Source organism: Homalodisca vitripennis, chromosome 3, assembly GCF_021130785.1.
Source record: "Homalodisca vitripennis isolate AUS2020 chromosome 3, UT_GWSS_2.1, whole genome shotgun sequence".
NCBI lineage: Eukaryota > Metazoa > Arthropoda > Insecta > Hemiptera > Cicadellidae > Homalodisca > Homalodisca vitripennis.
The window spans coordinates 78181032-78197448 of record NC_060209.1 but is presented as its reverse complement, the minus strand read 5'-3'; the positions used below and the strand labels follow the sequence as shown (position 1 = coordinate 78197448).

Here is a 16417-nt window from a genome sequence, read left to right as displayed (position 1 = left end):
AGTATCTCGTTAAAATTAGGGCGGGTTTGCTGGTTGAGAGATGAATCATTACATTTATAATTGAAATATCATATTGGGGTTAGGCTGCAACATTCGAAACTAAACACAATACGTAACACAATACAAGTAAATTAGTTACCAGATGAAAAGAGAGATTGGTAATTTTAAATTTTAAACAACTACACAAAGACAATACCAGCTGTAGGAGAACGAAGTAAGCTGCATGAAAGATCTCAAACAATAGAAACAAAGGAAGTAATCGCTTTGTTAGTTATAATTTATTACTAACTAAAATACAGGCTCATATTTCTTCATCACCAATCACAGATGTTTAAAAAAAGCGTAGACTGCAGGGAATATGACGATGGCGATAATGTTGTCAACGTGTTCTGTGGCGAGAACAAATGTAGGTACATTAACAAGGATAGGGTCCGATGGTTCCGGCACGTCATTGTCAGTTCCCACTCATTCTATTGTCGGAGAGGAGGCGAGCGAAGCGAGCTACTGTTTTACAGTGCCACCTTCGCCGACAGAACAGTGGTGGAGTGACTGAAGAAGAATACCAAGATCTGGTTGTGTTGGATATCGTATAAGGCACTTTTTGAATGCAGAACACTGTAATAAGACACCATTGTGCTTTGAAATGAAAAATTTGAAATTGGATTTTTATGTTAATAACTAAGAAGTTGTACCAATTTTATATTAAATCAGAAACATTTCACTTAGTTCGGTCTGAATTTTAGTTGGTAGAAGAATTGAAAAGACTCCTTAAATTGGTTCGTAAAAATTGACCATCTGCAGATTTTGCGAACATCAGATGACTTTATCTAAGTGTTTCTAGACTCTAAAGACACTGCCTAAAAATGTGTCGAGGGGATTGAATTCGAATTATATGTTTTTAATTGAAATACTCTCAGTGCCTATAATCGAACTAAGAATCGCGAGGCAAATAATATCCATCACGCACTGTTGATTTTGGTGCATTTAGAAGATCAAATTAATTGCACTTGGATCTACATATGGACGTGTTAAAAAAACGATTATAGACAAATATCAAACTACTAATGGTAAAATTAGCCTTCTTGCGAACGAAATAATGGAACAGTTACAAAACGAGAAGTCTACCTATTGGTGTCGCCCGACGTGGCTGGAAGCCATCGCAGTGGGAGGAAGTCCAGACGTTGTAAAAAGGTGTTCATGCGTCATTTGTTGGGCCAGATAAGGTGCCAAAGATGGCGGCCTACACTCTTCATTCATGTGGCGACGCTAGTACTACCCCATTCACGCCCTTTGCTACCATTGGTAGATATTTTGGATTTTGGACACAGTCCTAATTGATTTCAAGACAGGCCCGGCTACAGAAAAGTGTAATCGAACAATAGTTTTGAACAATCTGGCAAAGGTTTAATTTGAAATCACAAGATGTGAAGAGATCTGAGAGAATTGTACTTTAAGCCATGACAACGGGTAAAACGTATAGAGAGGCATGTTCTAATATTTGCATCCCTATGTACGAGTTCTGCTAGCTAATACTTATTTTTGAAGTGATTTTTCACACAGTTTTAAAAAAATTTCTAATATTAAGGCAACCCACACTGTTTCTTCAATGAAGCGGGTATACAAGTCTTGATAAAATTACAAATTATATTTTCTTTGTTATTTTTAATAATGTTTGAAATATTTTAAACCAACTAACGACGATAAAATGTGGTTGACTTACTGTTGTCTGTGCCTTGGGAAGGTTTGACGGGGTGGACGGTGACCACGGCGTAGGTCGCCATACTCTCGCCTCTCACGCTGATTGCTCTGCACTCGTAACGACCAGCGTCCTCTACACGCACTCGGGGGATCAGCAACGAGGACCTCTTCCTGCAACAGACAATTGCTGACATCAGAACTTGCCACACCACGGGTCGTGAAACAGGCTTCGCCGAGGTTTCATGCAATGTTTCAATTCTACAGCTAATTTCATTCTTGAGGTAGACAATCATACAGTACAGACATTTTTTACATCCAACCGCAGACAATAGGATATTGTGTCGGACCAGTGAGTAATACACTTCAATGACGCTTAGCCAAATTCCACTGTTGTACATGCACCAACACAGAATTTCTTCTAGTCTACGTAGAAATAAATGTTCATACACAATTTAGCGTGTACAAATAAATGTAGCCCCATGATATATTCAGATGTGTGTTCATTAAATCGGAGCAGTGTTTTAAGTATTAATAATCTGCATACTTTACGTTTACTATATGCTATACACCAAGTCTCCATAATATTACGTTGTATGTGTTTGGGTTAATTATGCTACATGTGTTAATATTAGTTGTCACACGTCAAAATCTCATATATACTTTTATTCAGTTTGTTTTATTTATTTTATTTGTTTGACCGGCTACTTTCCCGTTGCTATCATGCTTACTCATAAGATCAATATAAAATATTCGCTAACTCTCATTTAAATAACATGGAGTGACATAAACTATCATCGAACTCAGTGTTGCATTTTGAGAAATGAAGCCTAATGCAAAATTTAGTGCCTGAAGATCAGTTAGTTTTTAGGCCGGTATCGACAGTGCGAGGCTGCTCGCTGCCAATGCCTCGTGGCGAATGCTCAGCTTTGCCTCGGACTGTGGATACCGGGGTTGCTCGCTATGAGGTGTTCCCGTCGCACAATGTGAGGTGAGCTGTGTGCTTGTCGGTTTTAGAGCAGTGCTCAAAGGTGCCTCGCTCCGAGCTGTGCGTCAAGTGGATACCTGCGCTGTCTGCCTCGCACCATACAAGACACAATTCTGTACTGCAAACCAACGAACCTCGACACTGTCATTATGGATAATCATGAAATTATCAGACAAACGTTTACTGTAGGACTCGAAGCACCCTAAATATTATAATAAAAACAAGAGAGAAGACTTGTGGCGCGAAATATAGCAGTCAATGAATGTTTCGGTGAAAGATCTTAAAAAAGAAGATGACGTCTCTGTTGGGGTCTTACCGACGTGAAAGGTCAAGGGAAAAGAAAAGTCAAGTTACAGGATCAGGTATGTTTGTATGTATGGATCACATACTTCTGGAATAATCACAGATATTCGTTGTTTGGATATACGAAAGAGGTATTGCAAACTTGTAAATGAGTCTCCAGTAGCTAAGAATCTCAGAGTAACAGCTAATCTTTCCTTGGTGGTAATAGCACTTCGCATGTACGTGTCAAGTTTCTTCACGGCAGGCTCTATCAATGTAATTAAATGTTCAAAATCTTGCTTGGACATTCGCAAGAAATTTGGCACGTCTTCAACGAACCTCACGTCTTCTAGGAGTCTGTTCCCATATTCGAACCGATTTCAAATTTTTTTACCCACCAACGGGGTTTACGTCACTTTTTCTGTCGTTTTTTCCTAATAATCGTCGCCATCACAATAAAAGCAGCGGCAGATACTTGCGCATTTCTAGAAAAAAAAACCATATTGTCTTGACTGTCTTCACTACGAATGCGGGTGGTTCGCGTGCTCGAAGTGAGCATTCGTGGTTACAACCTAGCTGCTAGCTGAAGAGCTCACCCTGAGGCAGATGGCACGAGGCATTGGCAGCGAGCAGCCTCGCACTGTCGATACCGGCCTTTAAGATCGTGTGGACAGAGAGGCAGATAGACGAATACAATTGTTCCAGTCCCTCAAGTGGTAGGTTTCGCTGTCGCTCAACCAACAATTTTATTATAGTGTAGTTGACAGAACTGTCGATTCACACGGTAACATCTCTATGATCTTACCGACCAGCGACTTCCCGTCCACTTAGGGAGATCAGCAAACAAGGGAATGATAAATTCCATGGTCCTCGTCTTTCAAAGTCTTCAGAGTGGAATCTTGTACTTAACTCCTGCAGCAGATCTACTCGTCCGAAGAACCATAACGGCCCAGTGAGCTCTTGTTATATGAATGTTATCATTGAATAAAATACCGTAAAATTTGATAAAAATATTCAGATTTTTTATGTATATATGAGTAGCTCCTTTTCAGAATGCTATAATATATATCAAACTATACTATTGGCGAAATACGCAGGGCGTGCATAAATTGGCCCATGGGTACAACCCTAAAAGCCTTTGGTATGAGGCTGTATTTTTTAGCAAACTTTATGAAGTTTAAAAGCAGAAAATTCTATCCACTTGAGCTTAAAAAACTTTAATGTTCATCAATATAGGCTAACAATGACTTAACATAATACGTTTATCAGATCTGGCCATTCAAAGGATAAGTAATATTATTCTCTGCGTCTTAGGTTTAAAAATCCAGAGATAGTTGGCAGTTCTAACAATGTTACGTCAATCTCCTAATATGGGAAAATCAACACTCTAACTCATCACAACATCGCGTACTTAGAACTTGCAAGGTTTAAGAGTGGAGGAATTAGGATATTTAAATATGTGTTGTTAATATCACTCTATTAACGTCCACATCATGGTTTCGTTCGTAACCTGTAGCTCTTCCACCAGACGAAATAAAATTCTCTAATTTCTTTCTTGGTCTACAGATTCAACGAGATCACTTAGTGTACACAGTTAAAGAATTATTAAGATTCAGAAAAACATCTATGCTCTTTTTACTACCAATTTAATATTTGGGAATATTGCAATAACGACATCGAGGCAAGTGCATGTTGTTTTTTTCTATGTAATGAATACAAGTTCATTAAGAGATTAATTAATTAATGTCTCAATATTATTAAAGAGAATATTTTAAAATAATGTTTTCAATATTTATCAAAAGGGACACAATATTAATCTGGCGATAGTTTTCCACATTCTAATGTAACCTTTTTTAAATGTGGCTTTCAATAAATCTGCCAGTTGCAAGACGTAGAAAACGCCTTGTTGAAGAGAAACATTAATGGAAGTTGCACAGCCATTACGGGCTTTCATATAAATATGAAAAGTTGTATTGAAGTCAGAGTTGTGAGAAGCAATAATTTTAATTAATGTTCATTTTACCGTAAATCCACTTTTGGGTAAGAACATCATGTTGCTTTCTTGAACAGGGCACTTTTTCAAACCGAAATGAATTGAACCTTCAACTTTATCAGACTGCCACTGGTGGTGATGGAATAGGTGCCAAAAAACACAAAACACACACACACACACACACACACACACACACACACACACACACACACACACACACGCACAACACTTTTCTCGTTGGATCATTAATCCTAGACTGGTAGAATATGAAATAAATTGAGGAAGTGTGATATTGTATTAGTAGTGTAAGTAAATGCATGGAATAGCATGCAAAAATGAGGTACTACGAGCAAAATCAACTGATTTCGGAAAGAAACATATACTATCATGGGAATAGATACATCAGCGTATGTTGCAACACAAACTCCTAACACATAGCTCTGTAATCTTATGGACCCTCGTCTTCCACGTAATGCAAGGAAATTCGTTTTATTCATGAACTAAAAATAGTGTTTTTAATGATCTCAACTATGGTTAACATAAAAGGGTAAAATCACTTGTATCAGACTCCAATAAACTCCATGTACATTTATACCCAGTATGAACGTAGTGGTTTACTTGCCACCGGCTTTTTTTTCTATTAGCTAGTTTTTAAAGAATTAAAAACCCCTTCATAGAACTGGATAAAAAAAGCAAAAGGCAATTTTCTTCTGTAGATAAAGGCAACAAACCAAATCACCAAGATGGATGGAATGTAATATAAATTAGGAAGAGTGACGTGTTTGGAAAAGGTTTAAAAAGACAAATGTGGAGAGATCCATGAATATGAGCGATGAATGTTGTAAGCCCAATCCATAGCTCATTGATGAATATTTTGTAGCAGAACTGAAGTTTTGTAGCATTTACAATGTTTTGTAGTCCACACTATTACAAGCAGTCCATTTAACAACTTTAAATGTCGCTTGTTGGCTAATGAATTCACTTTATTTTAATGAAATATGATAAAATTGGCTACTCCTTTTGGCTACTATTGTTAACATCTCTATTCTTATCTGATAAGGCATCTTTTACTGTTAAGATAGTCTTTTACAATTTGTCTCCAAAATAAACCTAACCTGTGTTTAATGAAACCCATTTCCCTATTCTACAGAAAACGACCTGCCTTATTTTCAGAAGTTTCAAAAACCCATATTTCATCTTAATAACTGAATCAGAGGCAAGGCTTCCCAAAATTAATAATTGAAACCAATGATTATACACCAGTTTACCTAATGCCACACGATAAATCATCGGTCTCTTATCGTCTGGTTTTACACAATATATTTTTTTCAGAGGTTCATCACATTTTCAATTAAACTCTTCCATACCTTAGTAATAGGAATTTGGCTCCCTAAATCCTTTCCTGCGCGTCATACGCTGATTCAATTTCGGCCACGCCTTCTGCAAGGTAACACTTACATCACGCATCTGGTGATTTTGGCATCCGTCGCCGAAGTAATAGTGACGCAAATCTATCACGCCTGCCTACCATTGGCGATGGTCCAAAATCTTGTAGGTGTTCCTAACCATTTAAAACGTGTAGGTTCTTGGTCAAAAACCATGCTATGACTTTCAAAGTGCAATAGTATGACTAATAATATGGATATCAGACCAAGATGAAAATAAAAGGGAGAGTTGCAGCTTACAAGAACCCTCTGTTACTCTGTTAGAGTATGATTATTCTAACAGGCCATAATAACAAGTATCGATAAATTCTTAGGTAAATTGAAGGGAAAAGTATTATTACATTAATTACAAGAATTAAATTATTGAACCACGTTTTTCATGCAAGAGACCTCATACATGGGTATTCTACAAACATACCCCACAATGTCACTGGTTACCTGTGCGTAACCTAGCGTACACTTGAGAAATGCCTCAATGTAATCTCAACCATTATATAACGCGTATTAGATGATGTAATGACATGATGAAAAGAAAACGGGGGAAAAACTTATTCTCGATTCTAAAATGGATTCGTTGTTAGTAATTAGCAATGGAAATATTCTTTATATTATAATTGCACACAATATTAACAAGATAACAGGTTATAGCCTACCCGGTACGAAGTTACGTGGTTAAGTCCACTATTATAAAGCTCCTTTTTAAGATACACATCGTCTTTCTAAAATGTACCATAAAATATAATCATCAGATGAATTATGTTTATCACCTTAGAGAAAAATAGTAGAAGTTAACGTGCAATTGTTTATATTATAAAGTCTCTATGTAAGCTTGTGTAACTAAAATGTATTATGTGTTATATAAAAACATCGCGGAAACGTGTTAATTAGAATTGCGCTTTGGAGGGAGAGCTCCACAAAATGATTACATTAGTGAAAACAAAAAAAAACCATTATTCATAAAAGTACTGCAGGGCATACTTTTTTATAAAATTGTTATTATTTTAGGCACAAAAATCTAATTTAGGGGTTTAAATAGTTTAAAATTGTTTTAATTACATTTTTAGTTTCCGTTTAAGGTGGATTGTTAAAATATTTCCAATAAAAATGTAAATGAAATCCAACCATTGCTACTTGCTTAGCATATAATTAGAATAATTCCTTCACCGTTGAGATACACTACACTCCCAACACGATGGATGAATCCTGGAATGTACGCTCGCAACGACACCATTCCTGTAGCGGTGCGGTCTCCTTGCGCCTTCAGTAATTCACACGACCAATCAGTACACAGCTGTGTTACGAGCGGTATGCTCTAGATCCTACTACAGTATGCGTTGATCTTGTTTTAAAAATAAATGTATTGACTGCTAATCTGTGATAGTGCTGTAATTATCACTCATTTAGTAAGGGAGAGGTAAATGTATTAAAACTGACAGAGAATTTGCAAAATTATCGTGGGACAAATAAAACTTAAAATATACATTTACTTATTAATTTGCCATTGAAAAATAGATTAAATAAGTGTACCACTTGATTGCAGATATATTTTACTAAGAAGTTTATGGCCAAATGTCCACATAATTATTACAGTCCCACGAATACAGTTACATGCTCAGTCTGGTGTAAAGATAATTATTAAATTTTCAAAATGGAGAAGATTTTGGATTTATTTTGCTTGTACTAATGAGCCACTAGTCTGTACGAGAAGCTTATAAAACGCAATAAGTAGGAGAGTCCGTACAGTACAAGATTGACAATACTGATAAAAAGGGCAACGATATGATTTCAATCTACGCCATCCTTATTCTGCTTTTACATTGGCAAGAAGTTGCGCAAGTTTTGTGTCCGACAATAAAAATTACTATTCTACACGGACGCAACGCTCTAGAGAGCGCTGTTGCATCCAGCGTCAGACAGTTGTACTCAAGAATTGAAGAGCAGTTTCGGACAGTAAATCTGTGCTGTGTTAAAAATTTAATCCGTATCACAAGCGGTGTCGCGACTGTGCTGATCAAGCGACTGGTGTTGACGGACAGTAAATCTGTGCTGTGTTAAAAATTTAATCCGTATCACAAGCGGTGTCGCGACTGGTGTTGACGGACAGTAAATCTGTGCTGTGTTAAAAATTTAATCCGTATCACAAGCGGTGTGGCGCGACTGGTGTTGACGGACAGTAAATCTGTGCTGTGTTAAAAATTTAATCCGTATCACAAGCGGTGTCACGACTGGTGTTGACGGACAGTAAATCTGTGCTGTGTTAAAAATTTAATCCGTATCACAGGCGGTGTCGCGACTGGTGTTGACGGACAGCAAAACTGTGCTGTGTTAAAAATTTAATCCGTATCACAAGCGGTGTCGCAACTGGTGTTGACGGACAGTAAATCTGTGCTGTGTTAAAAATTTAATCCGTATCACAAGCGGTGTCGCGACTGGTGTTGACGGACAGTAAATCTGTGCTGTGTTAAAAATTTAATCCGTATCACAAGCGGTGTCGCGACTGGTGTTGACGGACAGTAAATCTGTGCTGTGTTAAAAATTTAAATCCGTATCACAAGCGGTGTCGCAACTGGTGTTGACGGACAGTAAATCTGTGCTGTGTTAAAAATTTAATCCGTATCACAAGCGGTGTCGCGACTGGTGTTGACGGACAGTAAATCTGTGCTGTGTTAAAAATTTAATCCGTATCACAAGCGGTGTCGCGACTGGTGTTGACGGACAGTAAAACGACAGCAAAAACGACAGCAACACTGTACTGTGTTTCAATTCCAATCCGTATTAAAAGCGGTGTCGCGACTGGTGGTGACGGACAGTCTACGAGAACTTGGACATCAAGTCGGAAACTTAAATTCAATCATGAACAGTGCATAGATTTTACTGCTGTGTATAAATAGAGTTTTTACTGACTGTCGCAACATTCAGTGTCAAGTGAAGTATTGTCGCAAAATACTCGAGATAAACAAACACTATTTATCCTTGTTAACATTATGCGGCAGCAGCTGCGTGAGTTCTCACACAATTTTACTCGCCATTGTAAACGCATCCTAACTGGCAGCACAATTATTTTCCAATTTACATTAATTATTCTAGTTAGAAATGTAAACTATATATTTCATTGCGTGTTTTTTTATTTAAGCAAAGTAAAATTTCAAAGTATATTTTTTGAGTGGGAGCTTTCTATACTAATGACATTTAAAATCGATCACGTTTAACGTTTTTACGGCCAAACGATTCCGAACCAGCGTTGGGCTTTTATTGACATCCACGGAACCTATGACCTCTCTGTTAGAGAGCTGCGACCTTACCAGTACTTAGACTTAATAGTTACATTTTTAATAGGGAAACGTTCCATTATTTTTACCATAACTATTCCAAATTATTTCTATATTATATCAATCTTTTTTTTAATCTATATTAAAATAATGAGATCTTTAGTTTTTGTTTGTTTAAAAAAACTTTTGCATAGGACAGAGGTTTATAATTCGAACAAATGAGTTTCGTTTTTAACGTATGAATCACTTTTGCCCGGTGTGAATTTAAAATTAAGTTGCATTTCTATTTGTTTCTTTACTTTATTGATTAAATTGACATAAGTAACGTAATATTGCTTTTAGTTTACTATTTAGTATTTTGCATATGTTATTGGTGATAAACTTTTTTAATATTTTTTGACTCTCATGTCATAGTGTTCGGTAAGTTAATGAATAGTTTTCCCTCTACGTTTAAATAAATTAAATCAATTTTAAGTACTACGTAACTTTCCCTACTTCATTAGTTAGTCTCTAAGGAAAAAAATGTTTCATCTTTGATAAGTTGATCTTACGATACTTAAATACAAATAGGGGTGGGGAACAGAGCTGTTACTATAATTATTCTTTCGTATGTGAGTCAGAATTAGAGCTCAGTTTCTTTAAAGCAACGTTTCTCTTTATAGAATTCTTGTTATCTGTAAAATACATTAACCTTAGAAAATATACATACTCTTATTTATAAGCGCTGTGTAAAACCAACCATAATCATAAATATAAATAAACATGCTATGTACTAAATTATATAAAGAAAATGGGGAAACAGCCTAGGTATGAGAATGTATTAATTGCAAATTCCCTTAGCGTAATATATGTGTCACTAATTTGAGGTGATTAGGCCAAGCTTAACTTTGCAAATATCAGACCTAAAACAAACTTGTTAAAAAATTAATTTTGGGTGAATAGCGCAACATTCAAACATATGTAGCAAGTGGAAAATTATTTGTAATTGGGGAGGTTGCATACTCAAGGGGTCATGAAATGTTAAGGTATGGTTGAATGTTACGGAAGCTGTGCTATAGCTGTTGATCGAAATAAGTAGAATCTTTTTGAAAAGTAACTAAAAACGTACAAAACATTCTATATATGGAGACTAAAGTAGGTAAAAAGTCTAAAATGCCAACGTATGAGGCCACTTATGTAAATAATACGCGAATCTAAAACAGTTTTCACGTTGGTTGTCGGCTAATGAAATTGTACGTTTGACATACTAATAGAGCAGTAATTGCAGTGGTCAGCAATTAGGGTTTTAATTAAGATGTTTTGTCTACATTGGTATAAAATGATGTCAGATTTTCGATAGCCAATTCTTGTTGAAGTTATTTTCCTTTATTATTTCTAAGGGGTCTCATAATATCTTATTATTCTTGTACAATAGTATGAAATTTAACATGAACTTTTGTTTTGTAGAATTCTATTGCATTGAACAGTTAATAACTGCCAGCAGAACCTACACTAGGCGGTTACAGCGAAGGCGATAGTGTCACGTCTGGGCAACACTGGATATCCAGAAGTGACATAATAACTTGATCAGTGGGTCTAGCTCACTGCGGAAGATGTTGGTTTGAGAGGGCAAGGATATCTTCACGTTGAAAGTTCTAGTACGCCAAACTGTCATGGAGAACTTTCCCTTCCTTGCATTAACTGGTAGAGACTGAATCCAAAAAAAGCCCCTCTTCTTCCGAGGTGGCATGGCTGTGATAAAATACACTATACCTCCTCATTATAGCTGTAACATGGGTTCTCGTCAAGAGCGGCCCAACCAAGTACTCAAACCAAGCCCATGCTGAATATCCGGTTACTCCGAAAGCAGCGCAGACAACTTCACAGACTTCCTTATCCTAGGAGAAAAAATTTCTTCCGGTTGATCATGTTGACGAAATTGCTGGCGAAATTAAATTTCTTGTTGTTCTCTTAGAACAAGAAGCTTGTAAATTGCACTTAGTCCTGTAAGAACCTTTGCGCTGCTTCCGGAGTGACAGAATATTATCCAGGATGGGTAAGATTAGGGAGTAGGGGCCGTCTCTTATCGAGATCCATGAGGAAGAATAAGGGCACTATATCTCAAAGTCATGTCCCTCCGGAAGAAAGAGGCCAGCTCTGAACCAGCCTCTCCAGTCAAAGTAGGCAGGGGGTGACATACCCTTGTTGAGGCTGCAAGAACCTCTGAGGTTAGGGAACAAACCCCACCTACTCCAACAGTCATCTCCCACGGTAGACTAGACCTATCGAATTGCCCATGAACCCCAGAATCTCAACATTTGCGATTAGTGATGTGCCGCTCCCGGACATCCATAAGGTTGCCCAGATTTAAGTGACACATCGGTTTTTGCTGTATTCAGTTCTGGGTTGAACTGGAAGGTATAAATTAGCCAGAAGTGACCCTTGCTGGGTAATATATCTTTGCCTTACTGTGGAGAACCATCTTCACATTGTTTACAATCAAAAGATGCTTAACATAACCCGTATTCTAAATGATAAGGTCGGAGACCACACTTCACCTTCCTGTATTTCAACGTAACTGAGAGAGTAATACGCTCTGGCTCATTTTCAAAATTCCTTGTTTGTTAGACATGCCGCGCGCAGTTAGCTATTTGTAACTCAAAGGTAACTTGTTTAACGCATTACTCCAATTATTAGCAGCTATTATTTATTACAGTAAATTGTTATCTAAAAGTACCACGGAATTCACTTGAAGTACAAGTTATTGGGTTTCGACCAGAATTTTCAATAAACGCAAAGAGCTGATCTGTCGCTCAAGTTGCATCTCAAGTGGCCTACGGTTGTTAACCTTATCAACTGTAAAAACTGTTTTAATTTTAAAATAAACATCGTAAACTTTGCCATCAAGGCTGACATCGCCTCACTAGTAGTTGCCTGACTTGCAGGATTGCCGCCGATTGAATTACAGATTTAGTTCACTTCGCTCACACGCATGTGGATGTGATGTGGTATAGCGTGCGCTAGTTGGCACAAATGATTGAAATAGCTGTTAGTTTGAGTGCCAAATAGAGGCACTTTTCAAGAATTAAAATCCTGTCTTGAACTTGGATTGAGCTCGTCTTCATGATGGTGGTACAATAACTCTTCCTATGCTGAACTTTCATTCCTAACTGGGAAGTTAAGAAATGTTATTACGACGTTCCAAACAAATTCTTAACTCTTTATCAAAAAATTGTTTTAGCAGCGCTCTGGCCATAACCAGCAAGCCCAAATCCTAGATTTTGCTCTCGATAAAAAGTGTACGCCATTGGCTGAGTAAGGCAAAACCCGCAAACCGAGTTAGTCCAAAAATACCTTGTCTGCATTTTGTGGATATACTATATAACTTAGCTATATCCTCGTGGGTTTTGTTGTTATTAACAAAAAGATAACACTTAATTTGCCTATACTAAACATGTTTTCTTAAAGATTTTTATTTTGTTCACCGTAAACCCAAATCAAATAATGCCGTCCAATTCTGAAGAACACCATCGTAATACTCAACCTGGCATCAGTACTATCATCCTCTTCACAGGGGCGAGTGTAAACTTATAACGAGGGGAACTTATTCAGCTGTAAAATAAAAAATAAGCGTTTTTGGTTAACCCCAATTTTCGCGGTGAATATTAAAAATATCCTGAACCAGGAGTTTTCCGTCAACGGCGTTACTTAAAGTTATCCAAAATGTCTTCAGCACAAAGAACCATGCATTACCTTTTTCACAGGCCACCGGCTAGCTACATTCACGGTACCGGTACTAACTGAAGTCCAAACCTTCCGAGCAATGAACACTATCGAGTGCACTATCCGCGAAGAGACCATTCCAGTGACGAATCAATAAAAACTACAATGCACATTTTAACTCAAAGTCAAGGTTTCTGAGATATCCGCAGGAACTGTAGCCTTGCTAATAGGTCCGAATTATTTACATAGGCTATGTTCTATTCACAAGGGTGAAAGACAAGTTTGTATATAAAATATTTAAAACTCCAAAGATTAAAGAAAAAGCGGCCTAAGTACTAAAAAAAATACAAAAAAGACAATATATATTCCATGCAATGTTTAAAAAATATACAAAAATTCGTATATTTCAGTGTATATTACAAACTATAAATCTATTCCGTCCCCAGGAAAGATTTAAAAGATTGATGTTTACGATGTTGCTTGCACTCAGATCAGCTGAACGATCCAACATTGGCGTTGAAAACCTTCAACTTTCAAAGTTAATATATCAAATTGGCATGTTGAATACACAAACGCAACGTCAAACAAACGGAATCCAATAATATTTGAAGAGGGTTATTTTGTGTTGGCCCAATTATGAAAGACCTAATTACGTTGACTTGGAGCCGTCTGGCGTATGTTTACCACCCGAGACCCAAACAGTGCAATGAACTCCTGTATTTACAAACAGTCGTGTGCCCACGTCTAGTGGTGGGTCGGATCTGGGCCAGAATATGGTCTGGAAGTGCTGAATCACCCGTAATCAGTCACCAATCATCAACCATCCATGTAGACTTGTATTACATGCCATCTAATGTCCGACATGACTCGGTTCAAGCAAAATGTATATTCAATCGTATGGAATAGAGAAATAACCGTTAGTTTTTGATGCCAAAAGGCTACTTCCGAAGATAGAAACGTGGACTATTGATAAGTTAATGTTATAGTTGCAACTTTGGATTCTTTGCTTTCAACAATTTTAGAGTAGACATAAACTTACTTGCATAGGATATTCATCCCATAGTACAGTGGATATGATGCTGCCTACCCTCTGGGATAATCTGGGACAAAATGGACAGGGATTGCGTCACACCCCGCAGCAAGTGAAAAGGTTCATTCCTAAATACCGAGTTGAAAGTAATTGTCCGTTAGCAGGAATAGTTCATAAACAGCGCCATAAGAATTGACCGTATTAATTTTATAATAGGTGAAAGAATAACCCATAAGAATCGCCGTTGTCTATAGCAGTTGACAGTTTAGTCCCTGCAGTAGGTGGAATGACAATCCATAAGTAGTGCCCCGGTCCATATTAGCTGACAGTTACGATCCGATAGCAGGCGAAAGATGGAATTTGAGAGCGTAATTTCAAGCTCATAACGCAACATAGTACGAATGTTACAAGTATGTATGTATCAATTTAAAATTTCTATTGCAATTTCCAAACTATCTGTTTATAACTGTTACTGAATATTTTCAAGGCCTTTACTGAAGTCACTATTTCTTGTTAATCATAGTGAAAACTGTTTAAAAATTGCTTGTATGAAACAGCTGTATTATTCCATGTTATGTCATACCCGTGGGTACTTCGTAACAGTTAATCCATTAGTTTATACTGAAAACAATATGAAACACTACCACTGACAAAATAGATAAAATTCTATTAATTAATAAACTGTTTCTTAAATTCGTTGATATATAACTACATACTATAAAGTCCAAAAGCGAGTCCTTTGATTCAGTTTTAAGGACGAATTAATGCGACATTGTTGAATTTTTACTGTCGTGACGTTATATGTAACCCAAAAAATAATGGATTATTAGATTTTATTTTTTAATTTTTCATAGCATATTAGGAATTAATTTGAGTTTCTTAAAACCACTATAAAGAAATAACGTCCTAAATTCAACCTACAGTTGTATAAAATCATTGCAAAGTCATTAAATAATTTTTGTGTGTCGCACGTAAGTGGTATTAAGAGCCATGTTGCTTTTAGTGCCATAGGAACAAATATTATACCAAAAACAATTCCACAACCTTATTTTTGGTAATGTATTGAATCATGAAAGATGGGTCATTTTAAAGACTTAGTGGTTATGTAATAATAGTAATGTATACATACTTAAAAAGTATACAATTAATAAGAAAAATATAATAATTTATGGACTGGTGTTTATCATATGTTTAATTCATAAACCATCAAACTACCACCACAAATAAAGGACTTAAAGCGTTTAAAATGGTTTATATGGGTTAAAACTCAGATCGTTTGGTCACAGTCGGCTCTTTAACATCTTTGCTCAAGGAAAAAAAACATGTAAATAAGAATTTACCAAATAAAGAAGTTCATACTTTAATGATCCGATCTGGGGATGAGAAGGGGTAACCGAACCCGCGCCTCCCCACGGGTCGGAAGTCCTAGAAAACGTTCGGAACCGAGCCCATAACCCGGAACAACTCGTGTCGGGTTTCAAGCAGACGAGGAGAGTGTCGTCTGCATGTGACGTCATGTTTTGGGAGGCTGCCACAAGGTCGCTCTACGGTCTACTTACCTCCCCCCGCGCCACTCCCCCTCAACACACTCCCACACACAACACACGGGCTACTTCACTCTAATTAGTTTTCATTTACGCGCTCACGATTAAAACTTTCTCCGGCGCCTCGAGATGTCGACTACTATATCGATTCCGAACTAGAGATAGAATTTCGAACGGTATTGTAGTATACACTATGTCTAACTATTGGAATAGGACTGTGTTATACACACTCCGTCTGTCCAACTATTCGAATAGTGAAATCGAATGATTTTGGCGAATGCTCTTCACCTAGACATTTTGATGAATACATATAAACGAATCTACCTTGGAAAAATTTACGATTGAATTACGAAATTCACTGAAATCTGATAGTATGTTGGAAAGACAGTTAACGCACCATACTGAGGTGTAATATATGCGTGCCAGTAGGATAATGTGGGTTAATACATTGGCTGTTTCTTAATGTATA

The 16417-nt window shown here is 37.0% G+C and overlaps 1 protein-coding gene across 3 annotated transcripts in view; it reads right to left on the bottom strand.

Annotated features, from left to right (window-relative positions):
- Window positions 1-16417, bottom strand: part of LOC124357080 (pro-neuregulin-2, membrane-bound isoform-like) — a 56455-nt gene that overhangs the window by 33043 nt on the left and 6995 nt on the right. For all 3 annotated transcript variants that reach the window (XM_046808500.1, XM_046808498.1, XM_046808499.1), the window contains exon 2: window positions 1721-1869. In XM_046808500.1, coding sequence (XP_046664456.1) covers window positions 1721-1869 — 149 coding nt within the window. The remainder of the gene's footprint in view (window positions 1-1720; window positions 1870-16417) is intronic.